Source organism: Eurosta solidaginis, chromosome 3 (genome assembly GCF_040869045.1).
Source record: "Eurosta solidaginis isolate ZX-2024a chromosome 3, ASM4086904v1, whole genome shotgun sequence".
Classification (NCBI taxonomy): domain Eukaryota; kingdom Metazoa; phylum Arthropoda; class Insecta; order Diptera; family Tephritidae; genus Eurosta; species Eurosta solidaginis.
In genome coordinates this window covers 3,800,548-3,819,370 of record NC_090321.1, presented here as the reverse complement: position 1 = coordinate 3,819,370, position 18,823 = coordinate 3,800,548, and the positions used below count along the sequence as shown (strand labels likewise).

General features: G+C 37.0%; 1 protein-coding gene across 10 annotated transcripts in view; it reads left to right on the top strand.

The window, feature by feature from the left end:
- The window catches only part of LOC137243131 (putative fatty acyl-CoA reductase CG5065), a 129,711-nt gene that overhangs the window by 103,991 nt on the left and 6,897 nt on the right, over positions 1–18,823 (top strand). For all 10 annotated transcript variants that reach the window (XM_067770443.1, XM_067770442.1, XM_067770439.1 and 7 more), the window contains 4 exons: positions 16,186–16,302; positions 17,462–17,566; positions 17,714–17,857; positions 17,925–18,059. In XM_067770443.1, the coding sequence (XP_067626544.1) occupies positions 16,186–16,302; positions 17,462–17,566; positions 17,714–17,857; positions 17,925–18,059 (501 nt within the window). The remainder of the gene's footprint in view (positions 1–16,185; positions 16,303–17,461; positions 17,567–17,713; positions 17,858–17,924; positions 18,060–18,823) is intronic.

Genomic DNA, 18,823 nt, shown 5'->3' with positions numbered 1-18,823 from the left:
TCGGTTATGATTAGAAATTGTATGTAAGTTCTACTATTAATCTCTCGCCTACTCGCGCTCTCTTCATCCTTCTTCCATGTTTCCTGCTTATTTCGTTACATTTCCTCTACATCTTATTTTATTTTAATTTTTTCTCCCCTTGCACTCCCTATCGCTCTATGCACCTCCCTTCAGTTTTCTTTCCCTCTCGCGCTGCCTCTAGCCCAACTCTCTTTCCGATTGTCCTTGTTGTTGTGTCTTCCTCCTCCATTCATTTTTCTTCTATGAAGTGTTTTTCTTTCGCATTCTGCTTTGCTTTATCACATTTTCAGTTTATCCTTCCCAATTTTTCCTGCCTGATCATTTTTAAGCTATTCCCCCTTGTTCACAGTTTTTTGTTTCGTTCCTCTTCTATGGGTCGCTCTCGTGATCATGATCAGTTTCTCAAACATATCTCTGTTCATTCCAATGTATATCGAAGTTATAGGAATGTGTTTTTAAAAATTTTAAATGAGTGCCAATCGTAATCCCAATGATATGACTTTTAACATTTCGCTTTCGATTATGGTGCCACACATACCTTTTGAAAAAAAAAGTTGCCATTCATATCTTTTTACAAATAACCCATTGCGATAAAAAATAAACTGTCAAAAAGTAAAAAGGGTATCTGCAAATCGACCTCAATAGAAAGAAGGGAAAGCAAGAGAGTGACACAGTTTAAAGGTAGTAGAATTTGAAACTCGGATCAAACAAAGCATTTACAGCCAGCAAAATATTACGAATTATAAGTACACTAGTAGACCCGGCAGACGTTGTTCTGCCCAAAATTTGGTCTATCTGCATACATTTTAATAAGCTTTTTCCGTCTAACTCTGCCCTCGCTCCTCTACACTTTTTCCTAATCTTTGTATTCACTCCTCCCTCCATATTTTTCGCTTCATCTATCTCCATTTTCGTCTCATTTCATCTCTTTCTCAGTCTCCTTCTCCTCTCTTTTCTCTTCTCTCAAGTTTTTCTCATTCTTCTTCATATTTTATTGCCAGTCCCAGAGGGTGGTAGGTATTTTGTTCCAGTCCCATTCCGAGTCTCAGTCCCAGTCCCACTCCGAGTCTCAATCTCAGTCCGCCTCTGGTCTTCTTGCCCGAAAAAAGCATCGTAAATACTAATATAGGCAAATTTATATACCAATTTTCAGGCAAATCGAAAAGGACGTATATAAATAGGTATGTGGGTATTATTAATTCATGTGTTTATTTCGGCTTCGCATGCATATTTATCAGTTTTGCAAGGTTTATGCGACTAAATCGAATGTCACAATCAAAATTACTTTAAAGCTCTCAGAAACAGCTTTCATTTGATATCCATAACACACACACATTGTAGGGGTATCCGGGTCCATGTTTTGGCCTATATCTCGGGACCCTAGTCACCCAGCGGTGTAAAACTTACTCTGTACTAAAGCACACATCAACAGTTCAATTTGATACCCATAATGTAAAAAGACATTCTAGGTGTATCGAGTCCATGTTTTGGCCTACATCTCGAGACCCTAGTCACCCAGCGGCATAAAACTTACTCTGTACTAAAGCACACATCAACAACTTCAATTTGATACCCATAATGTAAAAATACATTCTAGGTGTATCCGGGTCCACGTTTTGGCCTATATGTCGAGACCCTAGTCACCCCGCGGCATAAAACTTACTCTGTACTGAAGCACACATCAACAGCTTCAATTTGATACCAATAATGTAAAAAGGCATTCTAGGTGTATCCAAGTCCACGTTTTGGCCTATATGTCGAGACCCTAGTCACCCCGCGAAATAAAACTTACTCTGTACTAAAGCACACATCAACAGCTTCAATTTGATATCCATAATGTAAAAACACATCCTAGTGTTACCCTGATCCACGTTTTGGCCTATATCTCGAGACCCTAGTCACCCAGGTGTATGAAAATTACCCTCTACTAAAGCACGCCTCAACAGCTTTTAGTTGATATCCATATTCTATAAATACATCTTAGTGCTACCCTGATCCACGTTTTGGCCTATATCTCGAGACCCTGTGCATCGATCCTGAATTTTCTTTGCTATAACTAAACCTCATGGAGCCCGAGACCTTTCCAACGAATGCAAAACCGTGGAGAAGGAAAACCCGACTTGATTTTATATTATAGATAACTACTTTAAATACTCACAGCCTAGGATGGAACATTAAATAAACTAAGTTGTTTTGGCATCAAAAAGTCCAATTGTCGCTGCATCGACAACTGAAATTTTCAACACGTTAACGTAGGAAATTTTCTTCTTTCAAAACGATAAGCCTATAACAGAACATTTAACATTCCTTAATAAATGCTTATTTTTTTATACTCAGTTAAGCAGAGCTCACAGAGTATATTAAGTTTGATTGGATAACGGTTGGTTGTACATATATAAAGGAATCGAGATAGATATAGACTTCGATATATCAAAATAATCAGGATCGAAAAAAAATTTGTTTGAGCCATGTCCGTCCGTCCGTCCGTCCGTTAACACGATAACTTGAGTAAATTTTGAGGTATCTTGATGAAATTTGGTATGTAGATTCCTGAGCACTCATCTCAGATCGCTATTTAAAATGAACGATATCGGACTATAACCACGCCCATTTTTTCGATATCGAAAATTTCGAAAAACCGAAAAAGTGCGATAATACATTACAAAAGACCGATAAAGCGACGAAACTTGGTAGATGAGTTGAACTTATGACACAAAATAGAAAATTAGTAAAATTTTGGACAATGGGCGTGGCACCGCCCACGTTTAAAAGAAGGTAATTTAAAACTTTTGCAAGCTGTAATTTGGCAGTCGTTGAAGATATCATGATGAAATTTGGCAGGAACGTTACTCTTATTACTATATGTACGCTTAATAAAAATTAGCAAAATCGGAGAAGGACCGCGCCCACTTTTAAAAAAAAATTTTTTTTAAAGTAAAATTTTAACAAAAAATTTAATATCTTTACAGTATATAAGTAAATTATGTCAAGATGCAACTCCAGTAATGATATGGTGCAACAAAATACAAAAATAAAAGAAAATTTAAAAATGGGCGTGGCTCCGCCCTTTTTCATTTAATTTGTCTAGGATACTTTTAACGCCATAAGTCGAACAAAAATTAACCAATCCTTTTGAAATTTGGTAGGGGCATAGATTTTATGGCGTTAACTGTTTTCTGTGAAAATGGGCGAAATCGGTTGATGTCACGCCCAGTTTTTATACACAGTCGTCCGTCTGTCCTTCCGCATGGCCGTTAACAAGATAACTTGAGCAAAAATTGATATATCTTTACTAAACTCAGTTCACGTACTTATCTGAACTCACTTTATCTTGGCATGAAAAATGAACGAAATCCGACTATGACCACGCCCACTTTTTCGATATCGAAAATTACGAAAAATGAAAAAAATGCCATAATTCTATACCAAATACGAAAAAAGGGATGAAATATGGTAAGGTAATTGGATTGCTTTATTGACGCGAAATATAACTTTAGAAAAAACTTTATAAAATGGTTGTGACACCTACCATATTAAGTAGAAGAAAATGAAAAAGTTCTGCAGGGCGAAATAAAAAACCCTTAAAATCTTGGCAGGTATTACATATATAAATAAATTAGCGGTATCCAACAGATGATGTTCTGGGTCACCCTGGTCCACATTTTGGCAATATCTGGAAAACGTCTTCACATATACAACTACCACCTCTCCCTTTTAAAACTCTCATTAATACCTTTAATTTGATACCCATATCGTACAAACGCATTCTAGAGTCACCCCTGGTCCACCTTTATGGCGATATTTCGAAAAGGCGAACACCTATAGAACGAAGGCCCACTCCCTTTTAAAAATACTCATTAACACCTTTCATTTGATACCCATATCGTACAAACAAAGTCTAGAGTCACCCCTGGTCCAGAAAGGCCCACTCCCTCTTAAAATACTCATTAACTCCTTTCGTTTGATACCCATATTGCACAAACGAATTCTAGAGTCACCCCTGGCCCACCTTTATGGCGATATCTCGAAACGGCGTCCACCTATGGAACTAAGGATTACTCCCTTTTAAAATACTCATTAACACCTTTCATTTGATACCCATATCGTACAAGCGCATTCTAGAGTCACACCTGGTCCATCTTTATGGCGATACCTCGAAAAGGCGTCCACCTATAGAACTAAGGCCCACTCCCTCTTAAAATACTCATTAACTCCTTTCGTTTGATACCCATATTGCACAAACGAATTCTAGAGTCACCCCTGGTCCACCTTTATGGCGATATCTCGAAAAGGCGAACACCTATAAAACGAAGGCCCACTCCCTTTTAAAATGCTCATTAACACCTTTCATTTGATACCCATATTGTTCAAACGCATTCTAGAGTCACCCCTGGTCCATCTTTACGGCGATATCTCGAAAAGGCGTCCATCTATAGAACTTAGGTCCACGCCCTTTTAAAATACTCATTAATACCTTTCATTTGATACCCATATCGTACAAACGCATTCTAGAGTCAACCCTGATCCACCTTTATGGCTATATCCCTAAATGGCGTCCACCTATAGAACTATGGCCCACTCCCTTATAAAATACTCTTTAATGCCTTTCATTTGATACACATGTCATACAAACACATTCCAGGGTTTCCCTCGGTTCATTTTCCTACATGGTTATTTTCCCTTATGTTGTTACCATAGCTCTCAACTGAGTATGTAATGTTCGGTTACACCCGAACTTAACCTTCCTTACTTGTTTTATTTACATTTCAAATACCTACGAAAATGTGATTCAATGAATTCAAAATATGCTTATAAACCAAGTCGGATATGGGACTGAGCATACGGATATGATGCGCCCACGAGCAGGATAGAGCAGGATATCTTATTTTACTTAACACATCGTAGGTATATATATATGTACTCAAAAAAAAAGGAAAGACATGCATAATAGACCTAGAATGATTAACCAGAAATGTGGGTACATATTGATTGGGTGGCATCCCTAAGAGAACTTAAGGCTCATTTATATACGCAGAGTTTTTGCTCAAACATTGAAATCTCGCGCTTTCAGAAAACAAAAATGTTGAGTGACAACTTTCTGAACGCACCGTTGAGTAGTTACGATCCACTGAACGGTTGGAATTTTACGTCAAATTAATTAGCAGACGTTTTTTTCGCTACATTTTCTCAACTTTTATTCGGCTGTTTGGCAGTTCTTTGACATTTTAAAGTGTTGGTTATGAATAAAATTGTTCCTCTTAATATTATGGTGAAGTGTAAAAAATAGTCTAAGAAGACCTTTTCTTTCAAACTTAATAATATTTATATACATAGGCTCAACTCGCCGTTCATAAAACGAAATTTTTATCACTCAGCTGCGGAAACATTTTTGCAACGTATCAGCAAAAATAGTGTGCTCGGAGAGAGCCCATTGTCAGATGATTTCAATGCACACTGTGGCCAATTCCTTGTTTTTATATACAGCAGCGAACAATAAAATCCGTTGTTTAATAATTTCCAAGTATATGTAAAAGAATATACCCGTGGCAGGTATGCCTGTCGTAAGAGGTGGCTAAAATACCAATATATAGCTTCTGCAACCCAACCTTCGACCTCACACAGCCGTGGTTTCCTCGTTGGCATATTTCTAGGCGTTCCTATTTCTAGAATTTACTAGTTAGTTACCAGCTATAAAATTACCAGCTATAACTACGTTTATAGCTTCTCATATGCGCGTGTATATGTGAGTGATACTTGCACAAATTATTGCCTACTTTTGGGAGTATCTCAGATATATGCATGTGTTTGTGCGTTGCTCTCCGCTGCTTGTATGGACATAGGTATAGACATAATGATTGATTTATTGATGTGCATACAAGTCACTACTTAGTATTGGCTTAGAGATGATAGTATCCCTTATTATTGTTAATATTCGTCACAATATTATATTAAATCGTTCCTGATATAGTCGGGGTTGTACCTTAATGGGGCTTGATACCGGAACGTACAAGATCTATATCTGGCAAAGGAACATCAACATCGATAACACACCCCAAAACCTTTGGTGAAGCTACAACAACCATAAAATCGAAGTGACAGTTTTTATGAAATTTTGTCAATTAAATCTTACTTTTTTTTTTTAAAGTAATTTAAGAAACTTACTATGACTTTTATAATAAAAACTATGCTATAAAATCATAAAATATTCTCGAATTTTCTAAAACGCTTTTCAGATTTTATTGCATAGTTTTTATTATAAAACCCATAGTAGGTTTCATAAATTACTTAAAAAAAGGGTAATTTTATATGGATTTTGTTGTTTTCTTAAGAACTGTATAGGGCTCTTTGATCTAAAACACCCTTCGGTAAAAAAAAAATTGTCACTACAAATTTTGAGATATTTATAACTTGCGCCTTGACAGCCTAAAAATATTCTGAAAGCTCTAAATAAAAAATTCGATTGGTTTGCAAAGTTTCAGTTACAAAATGCGAAAACCAACGAAGGGCTTATTTGGCAAAATTTCATACCATTGCCACTGTTATCTTCCAAGCTTCAAAGCTATAGCTAAACGGGAGATGTCCTGAGATTTTGACGTAAGATTCCATCAGCTTTGAACGAATTATCAATATAAGTCGATCCGGTCGTCAATTTGAGGAAGTTGTTTTCCACATGCCACACTTTGGATTGCTACCAGGTTCTGAACTATGGTTTTGATTTCAAGTTAAGTCAAAAACCATTGCAGAATTTCCACTTTCGCCCAGGTTTTCTAAAAATCAAACAAACAAAACTATCAAGGACTTAAGGGCCCATTACTGATACCTAGCATAGACTTGACTTGACTTGGCGTAAACTTCGCAACTTAGCCACGATTATACTTCACTTAGCGCATACAATCTGACATCATAATCAGCTGTTTTCCAGCTGTCATGTTATTGTGAAATATTTGCTACAAAAAGTGGTGGTTTTTAAACAAAGTTAAGTTTGAGTACTACAATTAATTTATGAGTGTAAAAATTAATAAATAAAATAAAAATAAATGTCAATTTGTATGACAAAATGTCAAAATGAAATGGAAACAAACAAATGGCATCTAAAAATGTAAACGTCACTTAGAACTTACATAGAAAGTCAAAATTCAACAGACTTCTAAGTCAAGTGTTGCTAAGTTTGGAGTAATCAGTAACATGCAATGTTCATTTAACAGAACTGTAAGTGACAGTTCTCAAGTCAAGTCAAGTCTATGCTAAGTATGAGTAATGGGCCCTTTAGCTAACTTTGGTGGGGCGTAGAAAAGAAAGGTTTCCACATACATTAAATAGTTTCGGTTTATGCACCATTGTTTAAGCGCTATAAGAAAACACATGCCTTTGTAAAAAATTATAAAACCGCAATTGAGTTCATTGCGAAATGTACAATCTATGCTTTAGGTACGATTTTCTTACGTGGAACGTAAAACAAAATGAAGCACAATTCCTAACAAGAAAATCGTGTGTCAAAGCGAGCTCTGGAGCAAAGCGAAAAATAATGTTATACGTAAAATAGTCATAGGTGCCCAAGTTTGTTTGTTTTAGGTATATTCATCCCTTGTATTTAATGTTGGGTAGTATTTATTGTGCAATTTGATGTCCAAGTCTGGCCACAAATGTAATGAGAGTCATAAAGCAAAAACATTTAGGACAACATGTAAGTAAATTATTTAAGTAACATGCCATGCCCGTCAGTGATGCGGTGATATTCTCAGTAGGTTGGTATGCTCTATATTCAGGACGGCGACAGTGGTTATGGGTTTGCGTATATTATCGACCATTCGTCGGTCTTGAATATGCATATCTGCATTAGGCCATGCGGTACGATATTATTTTGTTTTTAATTTCTTGATGTGTAGACATCATTTCTCACATTATGATGGCAGCCAGAGAGCTAGACACAATTTATTTGTTAGTGGTTACGAATTACGATGGTTGCGTTTGTATGAGAGAAATTAGATACCATTGAAAAGAGTCAGAGAGTGGACATAAATCATATCGGAACCATTCAATCGAATAGACTACGAAGAAATTTATCTTTCGCGTCCTGTGTCGACCTTCAATTTCGGTTCCAAATCCTATAAGGTATGTTCCGTTTCCAGTTAGAATTTTAAAGTATAAACGGATCGTAAAGGAGTTTTTATTGAGCTGAGACAGAAAAAAGTACTCTGCAATAAGAGGGAGAAGGGCTCATGTACGCTCAGGAAAATATGATGTCTATGTAATACAATGACAAAAAATGTGATTCACAATTGACAAATTTTGCCGAATGTCGGCGAGCAATCTTCTTGAAAATGATGTCCGTTTATACTCGTATAACAATCACATGCTCTAAAACAATAGTTTTAAGTGTGAGAGTAAGGGGGGGGGGGGGGGGGGGGGGGGTCAGTAAGAGTATTTTAACAGAAAATAAGTAAATAGATATTTCCAGTTGTAATTAATAAGTAGGAATAATAATGTATATTATATGGCCATCTGCATTACCATGTTTGATCACACAAAGATACAGCAGACTCCTGAAAGATTTTCATGTTAAGAACTGTGCTCGTCGAGAAGACTGAAATTTTGAATTGCCTAGTCAGCCCAAAATCAACATAAATCTTTCTTTGATGACAGGAAATACTTCGCCTTCAAATTGTTTACTACAGCACCTACTCCTCCGCCTCTTGATTCAGGGCAAAGAGTAAATATCATCAGCATGCGACAGTAATTGCATATAATTATCCGCCTCCCGATGAATTTGCAAGAAAAATGTTCGGCCATTGTTCTTATCTAGGTTTTTTTTATCTAGCCCTTTCCCTTCCCTTTTCCGCCACGACAACGTCCTGTATTCGGCGTCTGTTTTTCATCTCTCATATAAGATCCCTGTAGCGTATCGATAAGTTTGGAACTATAGTGCGGATCTGGATGACTGTGTCCTACATTCGTTCCAGGAATGCTTCTGCTGGTATGCTGGAACTCTTTCATGGCCGCAGCGTCAGTACACAGTAAATTATAAATATGCTGCCCCGCTCGGTTACATCTTTACTTGCGGCACGTGACTAAGCATCGTACAACCACGGCCATATAATATGCTTACCAACTCGTACTCACGCCCTACGGCTGTAAGCTGTAAATAGCGTTGTAATTACTAACATATGCATTTATTATCACAGAAATAGTAATAAAATAACCTCATCATTACTTTTTCCGTTGAGCACTTACCGCAATCAGTTACGGGATCATATCCACTATCATAGGTAACATGAAGAGGGAAGTAAATCGATAAAAAGGATAGCTACAAAAATGTAAAGAGAAAAAATGGGAGAGAGAGCAGCGAATAGAATTGTGGACGTGCAATAACACAGTTGTCCTAATCATGCTCTATGCGTGTAGCATATCTTTAGGCGTTTACCGAATGTGTATGGTTTATATATTTAATTACCTTGTTGCTGTTGTACTCAAGCCTTCTACATAAATTTATGCCACATGCAATAGCTGGGGGTTGGGGGTAATTGTTTCTGACTACATGTTGTTCATATTATTTCATTTCTGACATATTCTAGGCTTCTCCTGTCGTTTGCCTGGTTACCGCCGCACAATGGAATGTTTTGAAGAAATTTGTATAAAAGTCAAATCACGGTTACAGAATTATACTGCCGTCCATAGCAAAAATGCAGTAAAGTTCACTTATTGCCTTTTAGGAATTTTAGTGCCAATATAATTCTGACACCAATTTAATAATAATAGTAGTAATAGTTAAAAACTTAAACTCGAAGATAAAAAAGATTCAACATTTGGTTTTAAACGAAAAAAGCAGTAAATCAACTTTCTGAGGCAAGAAAGCAGTATAAAATAATTATAAAATAAAATAATACTGCTTCTGTTCCCTGAAAATTTATTATACATAGAAATGTTAAATTTAATTGTGAGAATGATTTCAAAGTATAAAAACTGTTTAAGTCAAACTGTTCTATGAACAAAAGAATAAGTAAGCAGTAAATTTCAGATTTACAAGACATGAAGGCGACTCGCGTGATATTTCGGGCTCCGAAAAAGTTATGTACCAGAATTATATAAAAACATTTAGTGGGTCATATTCATTAGTTTTTGTTGCGTTCCAAATAAAACGATTTGTTTAGTTACATCAAACGTAAAACTCTCACCTTATATTTCTCTCATTCACTTTTTTGCAATTTTTAGCCTGATTTTTTTGTTACTTAAAACGCACGAGCTACAAAACTGCATCTCAAAAAGCTAACATATTTTAAAAATTTCCTTCGTATTATTAAAAATCGTTAATTATCGCTACTTTCACACAAAGTAAGTTTCTCTCCATATTCCAGTGCAGCATTCAATAATTTATACGAAACTAGCAGACCCGGTAGACGTTGTTCTGCCCTAGATTTGGTCTATCTGCATTAGAGATATACGCCGCCGCCGCCGCCGATTAGGGTCGTTTTTTGCAAGCCGCCGCCGAATGTCAAAAATATCGGCGCGGCGGCGGCGGCGGCGGCGTCCGGCGCGTTACAATATTTTCTACTCGTTTAAGACTGTATAGGCCATTTATTGGTCATGTCGAAAATTGGTCGGATATGGTCGAAAGTGGTATCAACGGGAGGCGCATATTATAAGAAACTAATTGCGAAATTTAACTTTCTAACTGTTCAAAAGTTATTTAAAAAAACAGGCGTTTTCGATGTCAGCTTAACACGGCCTTTGCATCAGCCAATTCACCAAGTTATTAAAACAAAACACTACAAATAACGTTATATAATAAATTTATATGATCAATTTGCATATTTTTTACAAAAAATAATGAACACTAAATTCAAATAAAATTACCCAAGGCGTTTCCAATTGTTATCAAGTTGTTAAAAAAAGCAAAAAAAAAAAAGTTCAGATTTTTTTTTTTATTTTATATTGCGATTGGCTGAAAGAATAAGCCAAATTAGTGATGCAAAATCCTTTAGTAGGTTCTAGGGGCATAAACACTCCTTTAAAATGATTCTTAACTCATACTTAAGTTGAGGATATATGTATGTACGTATGAGAAGGTTTTGGAAAATCATTTGGGCTTACATTCAAAAATCTGTTGTTTATTTAAAAAAAAAAAAAATAAATGTAAGGCGCGATAACCTCCGAAGAGATCTAAGGCCGAGCTTCTCTTCCAATTTGCGCCGTGCTCCTCTTGATTTTCCCTACAAATTGGCCGGACGGGACCTACATGATTTTATGCCGACTCCGAACGGCATCTGCAAGGCAGATGAGTTTTCACTGAGAGCTTTTCATGGCAGAAATACACCCGGAGCGCTTGCCAAAACTTGCGGAGGGGCGACCCCGCTTAGAAAAATTTTTTTCTAATTGAAAAACCTTATTTCTAAAATTTTTGTTTTTCTTTGCCCGGGGTTTGAACCCAGGGCATCCGGTGTGGTAGGCGGAGCACGCTACCATCACACCACGGTGGCCGCCAATTATTTTATTTTATTTATTTAGTTTATTTACGAAACTTAAAAATAGCATCTGAAATGTTAATTTTGATGTTCACACTTCATCCTTCAACACAAGTCTCCCGGTTAGACATTTCCTAAAGTTGGCGGTCCTATCCAAAACTAGTCCTTTGGAGGGAATTACATTGAGTATAGCCTATCAACCAAGTTTAAATATCAACTACACGTTACGAATACGTAGGCACATATATTTACCAGGTGAGGCTTTTTCCTTCGCAAGAACACTCAAAGTGGCGAAGCAAAAGCTTTCCCAAGACAGTCGAAAAAATTACCGTGTGTGCTACTACCCTAACGTAGTGGACAGTCGAACTTGTCTGAAAACTCAAGCTAAGCGATCATCCATAATGAGCTCTTATATCATTAGGCCGGAAAACAGCAGTAAACATCTTTTAACCTAAAATCGGTCGACTTTCATTCTAAAATATCGTCTTGATTTAACAATGACTATTGAAATTAATGATGTGAACACAAACTCTGGTCTACATTTTAAAAATTTTATCGAGGGTCCTTGTAAAATTTTAAATATGTAGATGCGCCGAGGATTATACGATTTTCAATGACGGCATCCTTGGCCGAACCCCCTAACGTTTCAATGTGTTTCTCTGGTGTAGCTCGGCAGCATAGCGCGACAAAAGCATCCGTTGGAAAGTCTTCGGAGCTACACCTAGAGCTTCTAGGAAAATGACGTCGACGAAGGTATGAGTTCAAAGTCGCAGTCCTATAGCTTCTGTGCTGGCATATGGTGTGAGTGTCAGGAGGACTGGTAGCGACTGGTGGTCGGGATTGCTACTGTTCGCACATCGGGAATTGCAGCTCTTAAAAACAGCCGAAAAAACAGGAGGCGCCCTGTGCCACGAGTGTTATGAGTATTAATAGACCATTAATAGCAACCGTAAGTCACCTTTGTGCGTGACCGCCAAGGAGCCACAAATGATTTAAAGAAATTGTGTTCGCGACGATTATTAGGAGTTAACTCTAGGTGAAACTACGCTTTGCACGGGATATGCAGACAAAAGTGTGGCTATTTTATGTATATATTTCTTTTCAGCAGACGCAGCGGTACCAATTCCAAAGACCGGGGCTGGGTTCGAAGCCTCTCTGGATCAAGTGAACGAGGGACAATCCCTCCGCAAGGCGCTACTCCTGAAAATTTTTGAACAGTCTGCGAGATCTTGAGGCAAAAACCTCCGATCTTTCCGAAATGGCCAACACGTTGATTTCCTTAAATACATACGAACAAAACCTTTCCTAAATACTATTTTTTTAAATCGAAAAATCAAGCTTTTTAAAGTAAGAACACCAGCGTATGCCGGCGCGCCGCCCACGCCGCCGCCATCGGTATATAAAAGAGCCTACGCCGCCGCCGCCGATAAAGTGATCGGCGTAAACCTCTAATCTGCATACATTTTAATAAGCTTTTTCCGTCTAACTCTGCGCTCGCCTCTCTACACTTTCCTAATCTTTGTATTCACTCCTCCCTCCGTATTTTTCGCTTCATCTATCTCCATCTTCGTCTCGTTCTATCTCTTTCTCAGTCTCCTTCTCTCTTCTCTCAAGTTTTTCTCATTCTTCTTCATATCTTATTGCCAATCCCAGAGGGTGGTATGTATTTTGTTCCAGTCCCATTTCGAGTCTCAGTCCCAGTCCCACTCCGAGTCTCAGTACCAGTCCTAGTCCTAATCCCAGTCCCAGTCCGTCTCTGGTCTACTTCCCAGAAAAAAGCATCGTAAATACTAATATAGGCAAATTTATATACCAAATTTCAGGCAAACTGAATAGGACGTATGTCAATAGGTATGTGGGTATTATTAGTTCATGTCTTTATTTCGGCTTCGCATGCACATTTATCAGTTTTGCCAAGTTGATGCGACTAAATTGAATATCACCATGAAAATTATTTTAAAGATCTCAGTAACAGCTTTCATTTGATATCCATAATACACACACATTCTAGGGGTGCCCGGGTCCACGTTTTGGCCTATATCTCGAGACCCTGTGCGTCGATCCTGAATTTTCTTTGCTATAAACCTCACGGAGCCCGAGACCTTTCCTACGAATGCAAAACCGTGGAAATCGGTTCGTGCGTTCTGGAGTTATAGCGTCAGGAAGGAAAACCCGACTTATTTTCATATAGAATTGAATTTTTTCTAAAAAAAAATCATAACTCAAGAATGGCTAAACCGATTTGGGATTTCAAAATCAACTAACCATCATCTCTCCTTCCTGTATCTTTCCTAAAAATTTCATGGCAATCATTCTATCCGTTCTCGGGTTATGAAGTGACAATCAAAATGTACACTTCTTTTTATATATATAGATTTGAACCTTTAATTAAAATAATAATCAGTTTTCTGTTCACAAATGAAAAACGCAAAAACAAAGAATAATTGTAATCTCAAAAATTGTTTTTCAGTTTTAAAACATTTTTTAGAATTCGATTAATTTCAAATTCAAAAATATTGTTTGTTGTACTTGTTCCAATCGGCCGAAGTATTCGATTTTGAGACAAGATTCAGTAAAATACCCCACAGTCCACCGCCTTAGATGAGCAGAATATTTGTATATATTGAAGCTCATATACCTAGTCATTTATAAGAATATTTATGTTTGACATGAAACGGGTGTGTGTGCGGGATTATTTGGCAGCATATTGTGCCTGATGACCTCAGAATGTGTTTATTGAAGGAAAGTTTGAATGAGAGATGTTTTTATCCGAATGAAAAAACCAATACAAGGCGCCATATACCACCGAGGACTTTAACCAGAGCTTTTCTTCCAATTTGCATTTTGATACTATTGAATTTTTCCTAAAAATTAGCGGGGCGGTACCTACGTGTTTTATGCGGACTCCGAACGGCATCTTGTCCCGTGTCTTCGTTAGCCATATATCTAAAGTTAAGAAAGTGTTTGGATATCGAAAAAAAAACTAACTCAAAACACAAATACGTGGTAAATGAAGGAGCTTAGTTAAACCGTGACGGTAATAATTAAAAAAAAAAAACTAACTATTGACATCCTTGTAGATGTCTGAAGAGTGTTTTCACATAAAAACTCGATTTTCTACGAAAGTGTTATTACGGTGCTAACGAATAAACGGGCCATCTGCGAGAAAGATAATTTTCGCTGCGAAGCTTTTTATGGCAGAAACGAATGCCGGGGACATCCAAGCTTAGACAATTTTTTTTCTAACTGAAACAACTTTTTTGTGCTTTTCTCAGGCCGTGAGCCCAGGACCTTTATCCCCTTCGGGAAAATCGAAAATCGATCATCTTTCATTGAGAAATCTGCGGCATTCAGTGATCGAATTTGTGTTGTCAACCATGACTCTAATACCAAAAGTGTAGCCTGGCTGCATGTGAAAATAAATAAATATCTAAACTCTTAGCCATAGACTCATAAGCTCAAAATTTTCCTTCACATAGTTACAATGGTCTAAAAGGCTAAAATCTATCTTTAGCCTCAGGTCCGGTTGTTTGCGTATACAGATAAAGTGAAATTGAAATGAAATCATATTGTAAGTGCTGAAAGAAATATATTTATATAAAATTTCCATCCGTCTACAACTTCGTTATTAGTTTAAAAATAAATTTAATAACCCTTTTCCTTTCCCAACAACAGTTATATTAAAAAGAATTAATCATAATATCCCCACATATCTATTAATCAATTAATACTATTAGTTAAATATGAAAATGTCATTTTCACATTTCCCTCTTTGCTGTTTTTTTTAGTTTCCTCTGCCACCTCAGATCATATGAACATAGGTCATTACTTAACGCATTATGATTATTGATGAAGGTTCATGTTGTAATTAAGCATGTGATAAGTGAAGTATTTTTTTTGTGTATATATGTATGTAGGTGTAATGAAAATATTGAACCAAAATGTATGCATATGTAATGAGTGACTTTCTATTGCCCAGTAGGCCACCGAAACTTCAAACATACTTTCAAACCTACTTTTCATCTTCACAGCAAAACAACTTCTATGTCTATTCTTTATGATTAGCGTACGTACTTTCTCTGATCACTACTTAATTAGTCATCAATTCGATTTGCACGCTCCTACTTTCTAACTTCTAAGGTTTATCCACCTAAAGTGCTTAAAATGTGCATGACTTCACACAGAAACTTTAAGGAGTCACAATTAATTTTTTTTTAATTTCATTAACGAACATCTGTCAGTAGCCCCAAAAGAATATTACGACTTTTATAAAATAATGAAAATTGTTGCTGGGTGGCTCCGGAATATTTAAAGTTACTTTCCGGTGTGCTAGATACTCGACATAACTTTCCATTGAGCTACGAACTTAAATCTTACATTTACGTCAGGGCATCGTCATACTGAAACAAAGAAAGAAATACATTTCGCCCGGTGGCGCACTGGTCGAGGTGATAAGGAAATTCGGTTTTAATAGCTTCCAGGTGTTTCTATTGAAAATACAAAGGGCAATCACTTTCAGTTTTTGAATACCCATGGTATTAGGACACATTTTCTGTCTCGTTTTGATCCATTTATATGAAGGCAGCGTTAAAAAGTTTGTATTGACTTTTTATTCATTCATGAAACTGCTTACCACAGACCCTTAATTTTGTATATATCATTTCTCGTTCATTTATTTCTTTTTCCTTCTTATTCTTCTTTTCAGGTTCTTGTTGAAAAGCTATTACGCTCATGTCCAGACATAAAAAATATTTATCTGTTAATACGACCAAAACGGGGTCAAGAAGTGTCGGCGCGTCTAAATGAGCTGCTTAGTGCACCGGTAAGTAAGATATTAAGTTTATTAAAAAAAAGTACTGCACTTAAGCAACTTAGGGCCGCTTGTCCCTGTGGAGTTAAAACTAACCGGCGGTTTATTTGACAGACCATGGAAAGTTTTATGTCAAATAAACAGAAGCCTGGCTTTAATTTAAAACACGTAAATGTCACTGTTGTTGTTGTGTGATAAAGACACTCCCCGAAGGTTTCGATATTGATGGTACAAGCACCATTAACGTACAAGGCCCCCCATCTCCGGAACGAGTTAATATGGATACATTGAGACGTCCAGGCCATCGCCCCCACTCCCTAATTCCATGAGGAATTTGGGATAGCCAGAGCCACGGCTGCTAAAGAAAGAGGATTCGCCACAGTTGGTTTTGAGAAGCTAGAAATTGCGCTATGTAAATGTTGCTCATACGCCATGGCCATTTCTACTGCTTTTGGTGTAATCCAGGGCTGCAAAGTCAACATATATTGTTTTTTAAGTTGTTTTCTTTCGCTGACGATTTCCTTCAAACGCGTGTTTGAGTACGAAGCTATAACAGGTACTCGTGACTCCGTCGTTTTTCGAGTCTATGTTCAGGACAGGAGTATTCGGTAAAAGAGTAACTGCGTGGAGATCGGCAGATAAATTTTCGCTGAAAAGCTTTTCATTGCGAAAATACACTCGGAGTGTTTGCCAAGTACTTTGATGTTGCTTTTCTCGGGCCTTGAGTCCAAGAGTTTCGGTGTGGTAGGCCAGCACGTCACCAGCACGTCACCACCACATCATTGCGGCCGTCAAGATATGAACATAATGCAACGAATAAAAAAAGCCTAAAACGTTCGCTGACTGGGTGAAGTTATTAGACGCGTTGACCCATATCGACATACGTATTAGGAAACAGAGGAAAATGGAATCCTTCACCTCGATGGGAGAGAACTAAGTCTCGATCGTTCATGGTGTTCCCAATTGGCGACAGTTACAGCGGAAAACGAATAATTGACGTGCATTTTTGCACAACGCCCAAAACCTCCGTATGCTTTTTTCCACCACTGTAGATATATTGGTAAACTATTTTGTCCTGTTTCACCTTCATATTCACTAAGAACTCATACGCCATGGATACAATTTTTATATGTTGAATGTAGTAAAGTTTTGATTTTCTTCTTTTCCACAGCTTTTCGAAACATTACGAAGAGAAAAACCAAAGGAATTGAGCAAAGTGATTCCTATATCTGGTGATATAACAGCCGAGGAATTGGGCATCTGCGAAAGTGATCAGGTAAAATCTACAAAGCTTTAACTTTAGCACTGAGGGTAATAGCTTTGCTTTATTGATGCTGATATCCAGCTAGAGCCAGTTAGCTCGCATTGGAACTTAAATATTTTTTGTAATAGCAAACATATTTATTTAATTTTTATTTTGCAGGCGCTTCTCTGTCGCACAGTATCCATTGTATTCCATTCAGCTGCCACAGTAAAATTCGACGAAAAGCTCAAATTATCAGTCACAATAAATATGCTTGGAACGAAGCGTTTAGTTGAGTTGTGTCATCGCATGATGTCCTTAGATGTAAGTTATTAAAATTTTACGTTGCAATTTATACAAAACTTTAATAATAAAAATAACATACTCAAAGGCACTTATACACGTCTCCACTGCCTACTGCAATTGCGATAGAACCGAAGTATCAGAAGTTATATACGCACCACCCTATAATCCCGACGATATTATTTCATTTATCAATTGGCTTCCTGAAGATATGCTCGATCAGGTAAATATATTTATATAATTAAGAAAAACTATTTTTGTTGTTATACTCGCGATATTAAGAAAAACTGTTTAGGGCCGACTAAGGTGGTTTTTTATGATAGGTTAATATGTATCTCGAAGCTCGATCAATTGGAAAAGCGAGCCGTACAACAAATTGGGTAAATGAACAGACAAAAAGACAGTAATTTATCTCATGGCGTACTAACTAGTTTGCCTTGGAGAATTACTATTTTGTGCATTCAGAAGAAAGCTCAGTGAGAAGGTTTACAAAAGCGTAATAGTCGTTGAAAGGGTAAATTATGAAAAGCTATAAAAAAAAAGAAGCTAACATTAATAGAACTGGCGAGTCACGTTTAACTCGGAAAACACCGGAAACGGGAGTCTTAATAATAAAAAAAAAAAAAAAAAACTACCAGTTTAAGTTACATAAAAGCTTCGATATACTGTTAGTTTTGAAGTAACGAAGTGTTGAAAGTGAAACAGCGCCACCATAACTGTATAACTTCCCTCGAATTTTAGTTTCATTATATTCAGCTCGGGAAGACCATGGGTTTTTCAGAGATGTCTGCTCTTAGAAATTCAGTTCTTATCAATTTATATTTGTACCAACTCTTGAAATTGAAACCCCAAGATTTTAACTTAGTGACAGAATGCAATGAATAAGTAATAGTATCTTAATCTAGCGCAAGAGCATAATGTGGTTTCGTTGTTCGTTTTGAAAATAATTGTTGAACTGGACAACTACAAATTGTACTTGAAAGCTTA